Raw genomic sequence first — 17,753 nt, 5'->3', positions numbered from 1 at the left:
GGAATCACGTGATCTTCAGTGACGAGTCTGGATTTCTGGTCTATCGTCAAGATGGCCATGTCCGAGTGCGCAGACAAGTGCATGAAGCCTACAACAAAGATTGTATAGTGCCAAGAGTCCAAGCTGGAGGTGGCGGGGTGACCGTTTGGGCTGCTTTTCATGCAGGGGGCAAAACTGACCTGGTTGTTCTGAATGGAAACCTGAACAAGTTCAAGTACAGGACCATTCTGGAAGAAACATTGCTTCCATTTGCTCGTGCAGCCTTTCGAGGAAACTTTGTCTTCCAAGATGACAATGCACGGCCTCATCGTGCTCGCATGATCCAACACTTTCTTGCTGACCGTCGTGTAGAGCATATGGAGTGGCCTGCCATGTCCCCGGATATGAATCCGATAGAGTACATGTGGGCAGAATTAACGCGTCAAATCGACCACATGGACCAGCAGCCAACCTCTGTGTGTGAATTGCAGCAGGCTATTGTCACTGCATGGCAAGCAATTCCTGTCCAAACCTTGGCAAATCTCATGAACAGCATGCGTCAACGTGTACGTGCTCTCCTGAATGCTCGTGGGGGTTACACGAAGTACTGAACTGTAATTTTACTGTCCGTAATCCCAGTCGTAATTTAACTTTTGTTTTTGTTAAAAAAAAAATTTGGCTAATGTGCAAAATAAAGAGGTACTTCTGGAAAACGTACAGAAGTTTAACACAGTACTGTCCATGAATTGAGTTCGATATCAGTTTACATCACTTTCAAGGATCAATTTATTTGTTTTGAAATGTCAAATGTGGTTTTTGTTTCTTTTGAAGGTCACATTAACAAAATCTGGAATAATTTCAACATAATTCCAATGAACTTTTGGTTCTAAGACATCTTGAAAAGTAAGTTCACCCCCACAAAAAAAATATTCCATATTAAATGCCAAGTCTGTAATAATGTCCAATTATAATGCAACAGACTGTTTAAAACATTAAAGAGCATGTTGTTAATCAATTCAGATTGGTGTTTTCTTTTCATATTGTTACGTTTATGGGGGTAGGTAGGAGAATACAGAAGGAAATGTAGAATTGTATAGAAATAGTATGGACCGTGTGACGTGGAGGAGCATTTCGATGTAATAAGTAGGGAAAATGTAGCTTCAGGTTGTGTTTAAATGTGCATCATGCGAGGGATGATGATGTGCTAATTAGAGCAGGGTTTAAGGTCAATTTCCCCTGTATGTGAAACCCTCTGTAGCCATCCCTGAAATTATAACAACTGCCGGCCAAGCAAAGCAGGACCCAGCTAAGCTAATCACGCTTCAAAGACAGGACCCAGCCAAGCTAATCACTACAGCAAAGACCCGCCCAGGAGAGGCGGAGCGACCGTGATCTGGTAGGGAGGGGGGGGGGGCGGCAGGCCATGCCCCCCGAATGACGCGGCCAGATGACGTGGGCGAGCTCGAAGACACTTCGCGATTGGCTCTCACCGGAGAGGAAGAACAGCGATTGGTCTTGTTGGTGAAGAAGCTTGGCCATTTTGGTGTTCTTGAAAAGAGCAGTTGGTGCGACGGGATAGTGAGGGAGCTAGGGAGCTTCGGCTGTTGGGCTCTTTGTTGGGCTGGAGGCCACACTGTCTTGTCCGAAGTGAAGGAGAAACAAAGAGGGCTGTCTTCACAACTCGCCTCATTCCCGGGCGCGCAATGCGCCTTCGACGCGTGGCGTTGCCGCCATTTTTTGCCGCTGCCCACTTGGTGGCTCTGGGACTTCGCCAACTGCGATACTACAGGATCCATTTTGGGGCTAGTCGAATGTGACGGACCGTGAACTTTTATTATCTTACCACTCCCTGTGTGCGTATTTGTAACTGCATGGAGGTACCGCAAGTTAGCATTTTTACCTCAGCCTTCTTTTTCCTTCCGCACCTTTATTTGATTATAAATCCTTATTGTTGCATTTTATTACCCTCGCCAGAGGAAAGGGTATTGCATTTGAGTCCGTTTGTTTGTTTGTTACTTGCCGGAATAGAATAGATTCCGGCAATTATGTTGGGTGGTTGGTGGGTTTGTCTGTCTGTTGCTTGTCCGTGTCTGTTTGTGCGCAGTACTACGTCTACATCGTTGCACATAGCACGCCATACTTTACACACATATTTGTCTTGCCCTGGAATAGACTGTGCCCAATTTTTAACTCTCTCGGCCCAAGGCCTCCATTATGACGTCATAATTCGATAATTCGACAAATACAAAACTTCATCCAATCAAGATGAAATTTCTTGAGCGCCATAAACTGGCGGAGAAAACAAATAATGATGATGTCATCGGTCACGTGGTTCGGCTGCCATCTTGCAAAAACCGAAAAACCTTGCACCTCTATATCTCCGAAAGTGCTGAATAGAAAAAAATCGAGACATGGCTCATTGTAAAGAACTCTCCATGGGGAATAAAATATGTTAATGATGATGTCATAGGTGCCTCCATTATGACGTCATAATTCGGCAAGTACAAAACTTCATCCGACCAAGATGAAATTTCTTGAGCATAATCTAGGAATAAATCAGTAGAGAAAACAAATAATGATGACATCATCGGTCACGTGGTTCGGCCGCCATATTTGTCCAAAATGGCTGATAAAAATAAGCACATTCCGGCAAGTCCTCGGTTTTTCATCAGACAAACAGACAGATTTTTCATTACTTGCCGGAAAAATTTTCCGGCAAGTATGTTGATCTGTTCGTTTGTCTGTCTGTCTGTCTGTCTGTTTGTCTGTCTGTTTGCAGCACTGCGTCTACACCATTGCACGTAGAATCGCCAAACTTTGCAAACATATTGGTCTTGCCCTGGAATAGACTGTGCCCAATTGATGACGTCATCGGTCACGTTGTTCGGCCGCCATCTTGGAAAAACTTTGCACCTCGATATCTCCAAAAGTGCTGAACAGAAAAAATTGAGACATGGCTCATTGTAAAGAACTCCATGGGGAATAAAATATGTTAATGATGACGTCATATGTCACGTGGTCGGCCGCCATCTTGGAAAAACGGCAAAACTTTGCACTACTATATCTCCAAAAGTGCTGAACAGAAAAAATTGAGACATGGCTCATTGTAATGAACTCCATGGGGAATAAAATATGTTGATGATGACGTCATATGTCACGTGGTCGGCCGCCATCTTGGAAAAACGGCAAAACTTTGCACCACTATATCTCCAAAAGTGCTGAACAGAAAAAATTGAGACATGGCTCATTGGAAAGAACTCTCCATGGGGAATATAATATGTTAATGATGACGTCATATGTCACGTGGTTCGGCCGCCATCTTGGAAAAAAATTGCACCTCCATATCTCTGAAAGTGCTGAATAGAAAAAATTGAGACATGGCTCATTGAAAAGAACTCTCCATGGGGAATAAAATAAGTTAATGATGACGTCATCTATCACGTGTTTCGGCCGCCATATTTGTCCTAAATGGCCGACAAAAAAGTACATTCCGGCAAGTCCTCGGTCTCTGACCGATTTTTCATTTGTCTGTCTGTCTGTTTGCAGCACTGCGTCTACACCGTTGCACGTAGAATCGCCAAACTTTGCACACATATTGGTCTTGCCCTGGAATAGACTGTGCCCAATTGATGACGTCATCGGTGACGTGGTTCGGCCGCCATCTTGGAAAAACTGAAAAACTTTGCACCTCTATATCTCCGAAAGTACTGTACAGAAAAAATTGAGACATGGCTCAATGAAAAGAACTCTCCATGGGGAATAAAATATGTTAATGATGACGTCATATGTCACGTGGTCGGCCGCCATCTTGGAAAAACGGCAAAACTTTGCACAACTATATCTCCAAAAGTGCTGAACAGAAAAAATTGAGACATGGCTCATTGTAAAGCACTCTCCATGGGGAATAAAATATGTTAATGATGACGTCAGTCACGTGGTCGGCCGCCATCTTGGAAAAACCGAAAAACTTAGCACCTCCATATCTCCAAAAGTGCTGAACAGAAAAAATTGAGACATGACTCGTTGTAAAGAACTCCCCATGGGGAATAAAATATGTTAATGATGACGTCATCAGTCACGTGGTCGGCTGCCATCTTGGAAAAACGTCAAAACTTTGCACCACTAAATCTCCAAAAGTGCTGAACAGAAAAAATTGAGACATGGCTCAATGTAAAGAACTCTCCATGGGGAATAAAATATGTTAATGATGATGTCATATGTCACGTGGTCGGCCGCCATCTTGGAAAAACGGCAAAAATTTGCACCACTATATCTCCAAAAGTGCTGAACAGAAAATATTGAGACATGGCTCATTGTAAAGAACTCTCCATGGGGAATAAAATATGTTAATGATGACGTCATCAGTCAAGTGGTCGGCCGCCATCTTGGAAAAACGGCAAAACTTTGCACCACTATATCTCCAAAAGTGCTGAATAGAAAAAATTGAGACATGGCTCATTGCAAAGAACTCTCCATGGGGAATAAAATATGTTAATGATGACGTCATCGGTCACGTGGTTCGGCCGCCATCTTGGAAAAAACGAAAAACTTTGCACCTCCATATCCCCGAAAGTGCTGAATAGAAAAAATTGAGACATGGCTCATTGTAAAGAACTCTCCATGGGGAATCAAATATGTTCATCATGGTCACGTGGTTCGGCTGCCATATTTGTCCTAAATGGCCAATAAAAAAGTACATTCCGGCAAGTCCTCGGTCTCTGACCGATTTTTCATCTGTCTGTTTGTCTGTTTGTGCACAGTACTACGTCTACATCGTTGCACATAGCATTGCCATACTTTAAACACATATTTGCCTTGCCCTGGAATAGACTGTGCCCAATTTTTAACTCTCTCGGCCCAAGGTCACCCAATCATTTGCGCCTCCCAATAATAGCCTAGTGTTGGCTTAGCGGTTAGGGTGCCGGCTTGGGATCCTAGGATCCTGGGTTCGAATCCCGGTCGATCGCTGAATTAACGCCAGGGGGGTTGACTCAGCCTGTCATCCTTCCGAGGTTGGCAAATTGAGTACCAGCTTGCTGGGATGAATGATCCCGGTGTGTACCCCGGTTTAGAATAGGTACACTGTATCCCTGCGCATCGTAAGAGGCGACTAAGGGTTGGCGTCAGGAAGGGCATCCGGCCATAAAAGCATTGCCTCAAACAGGGAACCATGATTGTCATGGGGCCCGCAAGGCTAACCCCCGCTCTAGCGGGGAAAATGGCCTTAAAACGATCATTCATTCATTCATTCAATTGAAGCCCCGCCCTTAGGGCGGGTACCATTGCGAGTAATATATAATGGCGATATAACAATTTTCACCACTTTGCTTTGAAGAACGGGAATGAAGGGGGAGGAGCATGTTAATATGTCTGGTTGAAGGCTTTGGGTGGTGAGGGGCTTGAAGCCAGATTTTATTCTTACAGCCGCCATGTTGGTGCTGGCCCTCACTGCGATGCGAAGCGAAAGACGCCTCAGAGCTGTCACATTCACAATCGCTATGTCGTATGTACTCCCGATACGTGTTTCCTTCATTGTAAAAACTACCAAGTCAACAGTTAAGGATTTTGAGCCAATTGGTGTTACAGCCTAAGATCGATGGAGACAGCGATCTGTTAGCTTATACACCGCCCAAATAGCCATGTGGAATTCTCTCATGCAGAGATTAAACCCACGTCGTTTGAACTTTGGCAGAGGTCATTATTTACTTTTAATGATCCAAAATGTACGATAAAAAAGTACATTCCGGCAAGTCCTCGGTCTCTGACCGATTTTTCATCTGTTTGTCTGTCCGCACAGAATAAATGATTTTCTCTGCAACCGTTGGTCCGATCTACACGAAATTTTCACCATCGGTGCAACTCCACCTGTAGAATGTTTTAATGATAATTATGATGTCATAGGTCACTTGGTTTGGCCGCCATCTTGGAAAAACCGAAAAACTTTGCACCTCTATATCTCCGAAAGCGCCGAATAGAAAACATTGAGACATGGCTCATTGCAAAGAACTCTCCATGGGGAATAAAAGATGTTAATGATGATGTCATAGGTGCCTTCGTTATGACGTCATAATTCGACAAGTACAAAACTTCATCCGATCAAGATGAAATTTCTTGAGCATAATCTAGGAATAAATTAGTTTCGAAAAAACAATAATGACGACGTCATTGGTTACGTGATTCGTCCTCCATATTTGTTTTAACACAACAGCCTTAAAAAACCACTGAAAATACATCCTGGCGAGTGGCGAGGGTTTGCAATCTCCGATTGCCCTTTTTCTAGATTGTCTTGTTATTGGTATGGGTTTCGGATTAAACACACGTTTCATGTAGTCAACGCCTCGTGTGTCTTCCCTATCGCGCGCGCAATAACTGCCATAATCGGAAGGTCGCCTCGGGAGTTAAGGCTGGTTCAGCTCATCCATCCAAGGCTGGTGTTCACTGAGGATGCGACAATATTCTATTCAGGTGATATACAAGAGGCTCATTCCCAGAATTACGAATATCAAGGCGAGAGAGAGAGAGAGACAGAGAGAGATAGAGAGAGACACAGATGCAGAGAGAGACACAGATGCAGAGAGAGACACAGATGCAGAGAGAGACACAGATGCAGAGAGAGACAGAGAGAGACACAGATGCAGAGAGAGACAGAGAGACACAGATGCAGAGAGAGACAGAGAGACACAGATGCAGAGAGAGACAGAGAGAGACACAGATGCAGAGAGAGACAGAGAGAGACACAGATGCAGAGAGAGACAGAGAGAGACACAGATGCAGAGAGAGACAGAGAGAGACACAGATGCAGAGAGAGACAGAGAGAGACAGAGAGAGACACAGATGCAGAGAGAGACAGAGAGAGACACAGATGCAGAGAGAGACAGAGAGAGACACAGATGCAGAGAGAGACAGAGAGAGACACAGATGCAGAGAGAGACACAGATGCAGAGAGAGACACAGATGCAGAGAGAGACACAGATGCAGAGAGAGACACAGATGCAGAGAGAGACACAGATGCAGAGAGAGACACAGATGCAGAGAGAGACACAGATGCAGAGAGAGACACAGATGCAGAGAGACAGAGAGAGACACAGATGCAGAGAGAGACAGAGAGAGACACAGATGCAGAGAGAGACAGAGAGAGACACAGATGCAGAGAGAGACAGAGAGACACAGATGCAGAGAGAGACAGAGAGACACAGATGCAGAGAGAGACAGAGAGACAGAGAGACACAGATGCAGAGAGAGACAGAGAGAGACAGAGAGAGACAGAGAGAATCACAGAGAGAATCACAGAGAGACACAGAGAGACACAGAGAGACACAGAGAGACACAGACAGAGACAGAGACAGAGAGAGAGAGAGAGAGAGAGAGAGAGAGAGAGAGAGACAGAGACAGAAAACCAAAAAACAACTTACAATCTCCTTGTCAAGGTTTTCGACCATGTTTGTGAGCTTCTGTTGACCTTTGCGTAGATCATCCTCAGTACGTTTTAGCGCCTCCAGCTCAGCCTGTCCACGGCTCGTCTCCTCACCGAAGCGCCGTCGTAGCTTGTCCATGATGGCAGACTCCAACGAAATGCGAATGTGGTCTTCAGTGATTGTACCGTCTTGCTGTGGAACTAAGAGCAAGGCCACAGATCATCAATTCCACAGAATCAACTTTGAGATTTGCAATGTTTCTGTGCACAGTCTGCATTTTCCTCATGAGACTGGATAATGGAAAATTTCAGATTATCGTTAATGTCTAATGCTAAAGATATTGAGATGAGATATACTAAAAACATTTTCATACTGTTGCTATGACAATTAAAGAGTCGAAAAGGACCTAGTATTTCAGCCATTCCACTAACCGCAGTAACCCACAAGCAAGCCCCATTTATTAAATGATCGAAGCATGTTTGCTCAGGTATGCTCACAAGGTCACACAGGTCAGCGACAGTGTCTGCACATTTGGGACCTTAACCTGTAGACCAGGTGACACTCAAGAAAACTTACCTACGTTCACAGGGGAAGGCTGATTGTAGACTGGCTGGCTGGGATATGGTGTCACATGACTTGAATAGGGGTACTGCACGTATCCACTGAAACATACAAACATGCAGTTAATTCAGTACGACACACGAATTAACAACTACAACAAGAAAGAGCAATCATATTGCAGACCCTCGCCAGGATGTGTTTTCAGTGGTTTTTAAGGCTTTTGTGTTAAAACCAATATGGCGGCCTAACCATGTGACCGATGACGTCATCTTTTTTTTTTTCTCCACCAATTTATCCCTATATTATGCTCAAGAAATTTCATCTTGATCGGATGAAGTTTTGTATTTGTCGAATTATGACGTCATGACATCATTAACAGATTTTATTCCACATGGAGAGTTCTTTACAATGAGCCATGTCTCAATTTTTTCTATGCAGCACTTTCGGAGATATAGAGGTGCAAAGTTTTTCGTTTTTTTCAAGATGGCGGCCGAATCACGTGACCTAGGACGACATAATTATCATTAAAATATTATACAGGTGGAGTTGCACCTATGGTGAAAATTTACTGTCAATTGGACCAACAGTTGCAGAGAAAATCATATTTCTTCCGTGCGGACAAACAAAAACAGACAGACAAACAGACAGACAAACAGACAGACAGACAAACGGACTCAAATGCAATACCCTCTCCTCAGGCGAGGGTAATAACTACAGAGTTCATAGAACACCTGACCCTGTGCAGTCTTCAAGTGTATAAATCGATTGAAATAAAAGAATGACTTTAAAGGGGATCCAAAAAAAATTTCTTTTTCTGAAAACCATTGAAAATCAGTAATCACGATATAATTTGAAGGGTGGTTTTTAAAAATTTTTTTGCCAATCAGAAAGTGCCGAAAATAGCCCTCGAGTGTCAATTTTGCCAGCGACGTCATATGAACTCGCATTGATCCAAATGGTGGACGTACATAGTGAACCAGTGTATTTCGACTTGGGATTCCGATACCGATTCCTCCATCATTAGCAACTCTGAAGGTTCTCAGTATGTTGAAACAGATCAGTAGGAATTGGAAGAAACTATTGAAGATAAAATAATTGATCGAAACACTTTTGCCTTTTGTTGTAGATCCATATTGTTTCAAGCCTTGTGCGAGCAAATCAGACGAAGACGGTGTTCGTGAAGATCGCAGTGTTGGTAGTGCAGATGAAAACGCCGGTCGAATGTTCACCACTGATTGGTAGATTCGCTTTTCCATTCAATTGACGGTTTATCAGGGCTTTTGTGTTAATTGATAAATAAACAAGACCAAAAGCCTAACAGTGGCGTAGCCGGGCTTGTAAAATATTATAAACCACAATCACCTATGATAAGCTTTTTAAACAGTCACTAATGCTGTTTATAACATTTAAAAAAAATTTTTTGGAGGAATCCCGACATCCATGAAGTAGGTTTTATTTACATAACTGAGCTAAGATCTACTGGACTCTATAGACCCCACAAGGGTTGGGTAAATAACATGACCCTGCCGCAAAAGTGGCCTTTTTCGTAGCGGCCTTTTGAAACCCACCAATTAAGGTTTTGTTTTTAAAACCACCAATTAAACACAATTTTCCTGCTGTTCAACACGAAACTGAAAGGGAGGAAGACCAGGGTGTGCCCATTTACCAAGCAGCTAGATAGCGCTTGCCAAGCCAGCCATCCCTTAACGGTTTTGAATGGAGTGCTTGCTCGAATACTTCAACCACTTGGCGATCTCTCCATAAGAAACTTGGTAAAGGAACACACACCCAATGTTCTTGAGACCTGACCATAGATCGACTGTAATCTATATACCCCAAAGAGGAATGACCCTTCCTGCTGCTCCCGTAGTGAGCGGATGTACTCGTAAATTAAAATTAAAATGTCGGTCGGTGGAGTCAGCCGTCGTAATGACGACATAGACGTAATGACGTAGCGTGACACAAAACTGCCGCTACTTTAATATATAGAAGATGATATATTTTAACCTCCAGTAACTTTGCAGTCACTACAAAGGGGTTAGTGATACGATTAGATTTACTATAATATTAACGTTACGTTATCCGTTATCATTATTAGGAAAATGATATTACTAAAAAAAAAAAAAAAACCCAAGGCAAATTCCTTACTTCCACGTTATTTGTACCGTACACCACTCATCATTGATTCATGAACCATACACCACTTCAATCTAGAAACTTTGCAATAACTACAAAGGGATTGCAGTGTTTCGATTATATTTATTATATTAGTAGTATTAACGCTATTATTATTACTAGGGCGTGCCCGTACGTGGGTGCAAAAAAACATGCGTGCAAACAACAACAACAAAAAAAAAACTTTGAAACCACGTGGCAGTAACGACCACAGAACCCCCCCCCCCCCTCTATTTACATGAAATGGTTTGGTCCATTCGCAAAGCCAAAGCGAACGGCTTGCGAGTACGGTAGAACCCCCCCCCCCCCCCTCTATTTACATGAAATGGTTTGGTCCATTCGCAAAGCCAAAGCGAACGGCTTGCGAGTACGGTGACCATACCTTGGGAACCACTTGTCCGATTAATTTCAAACCTTGAAAAGGCACATCCTCGGGTCCCCAGCAATATACCTGGCAAGTTTCAAGTATATCGGACCCGTGGTTGTTGAGAAACAGCGGTCACAGACAAACACACAGACACACACACACATACACACAGAGATTACTGGAATTATAGATAGATTATTACGAAAAACAACACTGCTGTATTAAGAAACCTGGGCTAATTTGTCCGAAGCAGCCTGAAGGTGAGGCATGATGGCATGAAGCCTAAGGCCTATACGTACTGTGTCGTTGGAAGATCCGTAACGTCTATGCTTTCGATATTTGATGATCATTTTAACAGTCGGTTTGTTTGTGTTTTACACTGAATGAAGGTAGAGCATGGCGATTGTGATATTTGACAGGTTCGACGATATGTTCGGCCTAAACGACATTGGAATCAAAATGCCAGAGTGTGTAGTCAGCCATTGTACGCCGTAATGACATCACATGTAATCACATCACACTGTCATGTGACCAGATCCTCAGCTCTGATTGGTATACGTTTGAGGGGACATACATACATACATACAGATGGACAAACACTGTTCTAAGATGGCTTTGCCCTATGGACTACGCCGTAAAAATCAGTTATATTTAACTCCAGAGGAAATACAGCAGGCACAAGACTCGGAAAGGACTCAACACTTGCACCGCCAAAACACACAGTTGATGGGAGATTGTGAAAGGGGTAGCGGGGGAAGGTGTGGGATGGTGGTGGGTATTGTGGGGGTGATGGTTGATTGGGGATTGAGGAGTGTGTGGGGTGGTGTTAAACAACTGCCTTATTTGCCAGGCTTGTGCTGTGGCGTACTCTTGTGAGATCTCATGCGATCACGCTCAAGTCGCATGAGCATATTGCTACGGTTTTGAGATTTGCACTTATTGATCATTAAAGGCTAAAGGTTTGCCCCCCATAGTTAGTCCACGAGCAACACGTAGGCCACCTGTAGTATTAATTATGTCATAGTATGTGTAAGTATAGGCCATTTCCCCTATTGGTACCTGCGTTGTGTAAAGACATGAGTTTAGGTCCCGGTCATTTTGCGTCCACCCTCCAATTCCACCTCAATGGGCATAATTGATCCCGCGCTCCCTTTGGCTGACCCACTCAGTTTGTTACACTTTGGCTGACCCACTCAGTTATTACGCTTTGGCTGCCCGCAGCATTTGCTGCCCTTTGCTCACTCACTAGTCGAGTAACACGAGGTAGGCCTGAGAAGGAGGAGCGCGAGGTCGGGGTGGGGGGCGGCGTCAAGGCAGAGCGTCAGAGGCGATGACGGTAAGAGCCACCAACCAACCAGGGCTCAAGCGGCATGGCATGAGAGGGCATGGAGAGACGCGTCTGGTGAGTTCTAGAAGGTTCGCGGGGCGTGCCTATATAAGTCATCGCACAAAGCCCTTGAAGAGGACTAAAAGGACTTACCAGCAGAACTTTGAGGACTCGCAGTGAGAAGGACTAGCGCTGGAGGAATCGCGTGCACACGGCATTGGTGAAAAGACTTGTGTGGAGAGAACTTGACTCGCATCACTCGCTTTGGAGGCATTGAACTGTAACTCGCCGCAGTATAACGTACGCGCCAGAGGAAAGGCAGCCAGACGCGCCGGTGGCAAGTAGCGCTTACTTCAGCCACGCGAGTAGATGCGGTAATAACCTGTGAGTGATTAACCGCCAGAGCCCACACCTTACCATTCGCCCCGTATTAACCCTTGTGCGCCAAACGACATGCGGAGAGCTCCTGCCTCTCTACTTACCATCTGCACGGGACGAGCCGGAGACCGGAGGGACCTGCACGAGTGCCATCCTTGGACGCGGACCATCATCCTGCAGCTGCAAACCCCGTGTGAGTGTGTGTGTGACGGGCCCGTTTGTCCTGGGTATTAAGTTAAGACTGTTTTGAGGCTGCACTGTGTCCCCTTTTTCTCCGAACCATTGTGAATAGTGTAAATAAATTCTGTTCTTCCTTTTCCAATTCGACCGCTTTTGTGATTTATCCATTGACTAAGCGTGGTACGAATAAAATCGCTGGAACCGGGTTCACCATATAAATGGCACGGATCCCGTGTACGCACCGCTCGGCGTCTCAACACGCGTGGTTCGTGCGGGGCTTATTTCCTCGTTTCGGGGCAGCGTGACTAATTAGGTAATAGCGATTCTAGTCCTAATACCCTATTTCGCGCTGTCGGGGAAGGACGTCATAAGTCCCAGGTCCTGTCGGCCAGTCAAAGACAAGGGAATTAATCCCCCCTTAGTAAGGGGAGAAGGCCGGCGGCCAGATCCGCAACATTTGGTGTCAGGAGTTTGGATTGGGACCCGAAGTGCGCTTAACGCACTCGAAAATTACGAGCGACCGAAATTTGATTATTAACATCTAAATTTAATTCGTGCCATGGCTAGCCAAAGCGGTCGGATGCCGGTTTGGGTAAACGATGAGGTAGAGGGAGAAGAATCAATAATCGAGGACCCCCGGGAAGAATTCGGAGAAATAGAGGAGGACATTGATGAAGGGCCGGTAGCAGGAGTAGAAAATGGCGGCGCTTCGCACGTGGCAACGGGGGCCGCACCCACTGCACAAGTAGGGGTTATGGATATGCAATCCTATATGGGCACCTTCATGGCGCAATTCATGAAAGAAATAAGGGAAATGAAAAACGAAACCAGGGAAATAAAAAACGAAACCCGGGAAACGAAAGAAATAATGGGCGCCAAACAGAATGAAATAAATAAAATAAATGGTAAGATGGACGCCCAAAGTGACAAATCCACCCGGGAATTGAAAGAGGTAAAAAACGATTTGGAAAGCAAAATGAGTGGCCAATTGAGGGAAATGGGTGACCAATTGAAAGGAATGGGGGACAAATCCACCCGGGAAATAAAAGGGTTGGAAAACAACATGGGTGGCCAAATTTAAAAAATGGGGGAGGACATTGATCGCAGGTCAAGCGGGAAAGTCGCATTGGTACGCGACGGGGTAACGCGATGTGAGAAACGCGTGGAGAGCCGGGTAGAGCGGAGCGCAGTTAAGTTGACCGGGGTAGAAATCGCGACTCGGGGTATGGAAAAGCCGACGGCCGCCGAACTGGAAAATAACATTTTATGCGCGCCAGCGGTCGTCGAGCTTAATAAAGAAAAATAAATTATAATTGAAATTGGGGTTGAAGAGACGGCAGAGTTAGAAAGTGAATCACGGGAGAAGGAAAACTTGGAATGTACTCAAAGTCTGCATCTGCATCGTGATGTCATGCTGCCTAATCCCAATGAAGGTTTGCAGGTGCTGCCGTGGAAAAGGGTCCCGAAGGTGAGTAGGAGCGTGTATGGCGCAAAAATGTTTGGCGCGAAAGTGTTTGGCGCGAAAAGCTTTTTTGTGCGCTTGGGATCCAGACATAACCCGGGCGCTCGTGGAAGGTCCGTGGTGCGATGTGTGAAAGTAAATGGCGCGCGTGTGAGTAAAAAGTCTGCGCCGGAGCGCGAGTGTGTAACGGGAGAGTGTGTTACAGAGAGTGAGAGCGAATGCACAATGGAGTGTATGTGTGAAGAGTGTGAAACAGTGTGCGATGGCCGAAGAGAGTGTGCGAGAATGCACACTGGAGCGTGGGGTAGAGAGTGTGCAGGAGTGGACACCAGAGCACGTGATTGGGTGTGCAACAGGAGATTGCACACCCGTGGGTAAGTGTGCGCCAATTGGGTGTGTACCCAGAGAGTGCACCCCCATGGTGGTTACTGAGGATGTAACAAAAGAGTGTACGCGGGGATGTGTGCTAATGGAGTGTGCGAGCGGTGTGGGTGCGCCTGGGTGGTGTGCACCTGAGTGTGTAGGGAAAGAGAATGCACGAGAGCGTGCGGTAACCGAATGCAGGGAGTGTATGGGAGTCGCTGGAGTGCCTCGGTGTGCGAGTAAGGAGCGGGTCAGGTGTGGATGTGAGAATGCGGCTCAAGCATCGACCCAGACAGGGGGAGCGTTTAGGGCGACGAATAGCCGACGCGAGCCCTCGGTGAGTCGGGTGCTTTGTGTGCTGCGGGGCCCGGCGGGGATCGTTGCCGCGGCGGCATGCACGATTCGTGCCGGGCCTCGCCCTGTATGGTCGGTGCCGCGCCGTGGCGAAAGAGGCAAACGGCACGGTTCGAGGGGGGGGGGGGGGGGGGTTAGGAGAGGTTGGAGGTTTGCCCCCTGGTGGGCGCGGTGCTCCGACCGTGGGCAGTTGGGCCACCGTGCCGGGGACCGAAAGGCTCCACGCAGGGATGGCGCCTGGAACCTAGGCCCGACAAAACTTCCTCCCCTGAATCGAAATTGCCGGACGGACCCAACCAACGGTAGACCAACCACCCGCATGCATTGCTCGGCTTTTTGGAGCCGAGCTGTGAAAATGTATTCCCACCCGACGAGGCTCGAGTGGAGTGGACGAATAGCCATAGTGTTGGCGAATGGTACCCGGTGTGGAGGGATGGTCGTTTTACCATCCCTCATGGGGGCACATGATCTCTAGATTATGAGGATGGCAGTGTAAACTAGCCGAGGGCGGGCTAGGATATTGTTAGGGATTTAGAGACGACAATAGGAGACTGAGAGTTAAGGCTGCACTGTGTCCCCTTTTTCTCCGAACCATTGTGAATAGTGTAAATAAATTCTGTTCTTCCTTTTCCAATTCGACCGCTTTTGTGATTTATCCATCGACTAAGCGTGGTACGAATAAGATCGCTGGAACCGGGTTCACCATATAAACGGCACAGATCGCGTGTACGCACCGCTCGGCGTCTCAACACGCGTGGTTCGTGCGGGGCTTATTTCCTCGTTTCAGGGCAGCGCGAGTAATTAGGTAATAGCGATTCTAGTCCTAATACCCTATTTCGCGCTGTCCGGGAAGGACGTCATAGGTCCCGGGTCCCGTCGGCCAGTCAAAGACGAGGGGACTAATCCCCCCTTGGTAAGGGGAGAAGGCCGGCGGCGAGATCCGCAACAATATATATTATTTCACAAAACACAGAAAAGGAACAGCCTTACATTATATTTCCTCTCCTGCAGAATGAAACCGGATTAAAGATCAAGTTTGGCTGGATGTTCTTGTGGGATGGTGATGGGTATTGTGGGAGTGATGGTGGAGGGTGGGGGGTGGGGGGGTCATGGGTATTGTTAGCTAGGGTTACGGTTGATGGGAGATTGTGAGGGGGTGGTGGAGGGGTGTGGTGGTCATGGGTATCGTGAGCTAGGGTTACGGTTGATGGGGGATTGTGAGGGGATGGTGGAAGGGTGTGGTGGTCGTGGGTATCATTAGCTAGGGTTACGGTTGATGGGAGATTGTGAGGGGGTGGTGGAGGGGTGTGGTGGTCATGGGTATCGTGAGCTAGGGTTACGGTTGATGGGGGATTGTGAGGGAATGGTGGAGGGGTGTGGTGGTCGTGGGTATCCTTAGCTAGGGTTACGGTTGATGGGGGATTGTGAGTGGATGGTGGAGGGGTGTGGTGGTCGTGGGTATCGTGAGCGAGGGTTACGGTTGATAGGGGATTGTGAGGGGATGGTGGAGGGGTGTGGTGGTCATTGGTATCCTTAGCTAGGGTTATGGTTGATGGGGGATTGTGAGGGGATGGTGGAGGGGTGTGGTGGTCGTGGATATCCTTAGCTAGGGTTACGGTTGATGGGGGATTGTGAGGGGATGGTGGAGGGGTGTGGTGGTCATGGGTATTGTTAGCTAGGGTTACGGTTGATGGGAGATTGTGAGGGGATGGTGGAGGGAGGGGTGTGGTGGTCGTGGGTATCCTTAGCTCGGGTTACAGTTGATGGGGGATTGTGAGGGGATGGTGGAGGGGTGTTGTGGTCATGGGTATTGTTAGCTAGGGTTACGGTTGATGGGAGATTGTGAGGGGATGGTGGAGGGGTGTTGTGGTCATGGGTTTTGTTAGCTAGCGTTTTTGAGCTCTTGAGCTGCATAGGGCAAGGTGGTGGTGATGTTAGCCAGCACATCTAGTAAGGTGAGATTGGTCACTGGCAGAACAACACAGGTATTTGATTCACCACTCAAATCGCCCGTGTCCATGTGCTGGCAGCTGGGTCGAGATGGTGTTAGTTTGGAGCGATGGTTGTTTCTTTTGATTAATCGTGGGGGTTTATCTCAATAAAAAAAAACAACTCAATTTCTCAATCAATTTATCTCAATCATTAGATTTATCAATCTTGGTTTATCTCAATCTTGGCGGATAACACAATATCTAGCCATCTCTGTTGTGTAGTTCCATAATAGTTCTCTGTAAAATTATCTGAGCACAAAAGCAAACATCTTGTAGGCCCGATCCACATTCAATTTCTGGCAAACTTAGGGTCTTGTGGCCATTGGTGTAGCATGAAACCATCTCAATGTGTATTTATACAACCACCAAGGACGCATCGACCCACCGCATTTGTAAAAACTCGAAAATTATTCGCCATTTGAGTTAAATCGCTCCTTCATGTAACCTGCACCTAACAATATGGAAGTGGCGGTCACCTTCCTGGTGCAACATCATGACTAATTTTTTTTTTTTTTTTTTTTTTTTTTTTTTTTTTGTATACAAGATCGAGGCTCGTGAAAGAGCGAACATTAATCACACAGAAAGACAAACCGACACATAAAACATATAACATCGGGAGCGGTAGACAAGATGGGGAGAGAGGGGGAAGGACACAAACACAACATTTGAGAGCAGGGACCGAGAGACATGGAGACATCGAGAGATCTGAGAGAGGGCGAGGGCTTTGGGGGGGGGGGGGGCATGGGAAGGGGGTGGTGGGAGAGGTATAAAACATATGGACACTGCCAGGACTTCCAGGAAAGAAGTTGGAATTTCAAACAAGGTGGATCTGGGGTGAATTAGCGGGGGTAGAAAAGATCAAGGTTTTGGATGGGGGAAGATAAGAGATGGTGGTGAACAGCTGTTTTAAAGACCTGGAGGGAGGAGTGGGATTGAAGGGAGTGAGGGAGTTTGTTCCAGAGGCGGGAGAAAAGAGGAATGAAAGAGTGAAGGTGAGCAGAGAGCCGAGATTTCGGCAGTTTAACCATCAGAGGGTTGCTGGCAGATCTTGTGCGACCTGTAGGAATATTTGGGGGACAGAGCACAGAGAGAGCTGGGGGTGCAAGGCCGGAGAGGAGTCGGTAGAAGACAGAAAGACCACCTACCTGCCTGCGGTGAGTGAGTGAAAGGCCCTCAGAGATAGCTTCATCGCGGGAGATTC

At 46.5% G+C, this 17,753-nt stretch overlaps 1 protein-coding gene across 1 annotated transcript in view; it reads right to left on the bottom strand.

Annotated features, from left to right (window-relative positions):
* Positions 1-17,753, bottom strand: part of TSG101 (tumor susceptibility 101) — a 45,527-nt gene that overhangs the window by 4,452 nt on the left and 23,322 nt on the right. The window contains exons 7-8 of the mRNA XM_078782903.1: positions 7,971-8,056; positions 7,392-7,594 (exon numbers count right to left, since the gene is read on the bottom strand). Of these exons, the coding sequence (XP_078639029.1) occupies positions 7,392-7,594; positions 7,971-8,056 (289 nt within the window). The remainder of the gene's footprint in view (positions 1-7,391; positions 7,595-7,970; positions 8,057-17,753) is intronic.

Source organism: Myxine glutinosa, chromosome 8, assembly GCF_964187855.1.
Source record: "Myxine glutinosa chromosome 8, kmMyxGlut1.1, whole genome shotgun sequence".
NCBI classification, from domain to species: Eukaryota; Metazoa; Chordata; class Myxini; order Myxiniformes; family Myxinidae; genus Myxine; species Myxine glutinosa.
The sequence above is the reverse complement of the archived record's forward strand: the minus strand, read 5'-3'. Positions and strand labels throughout refer to the sequence as shown.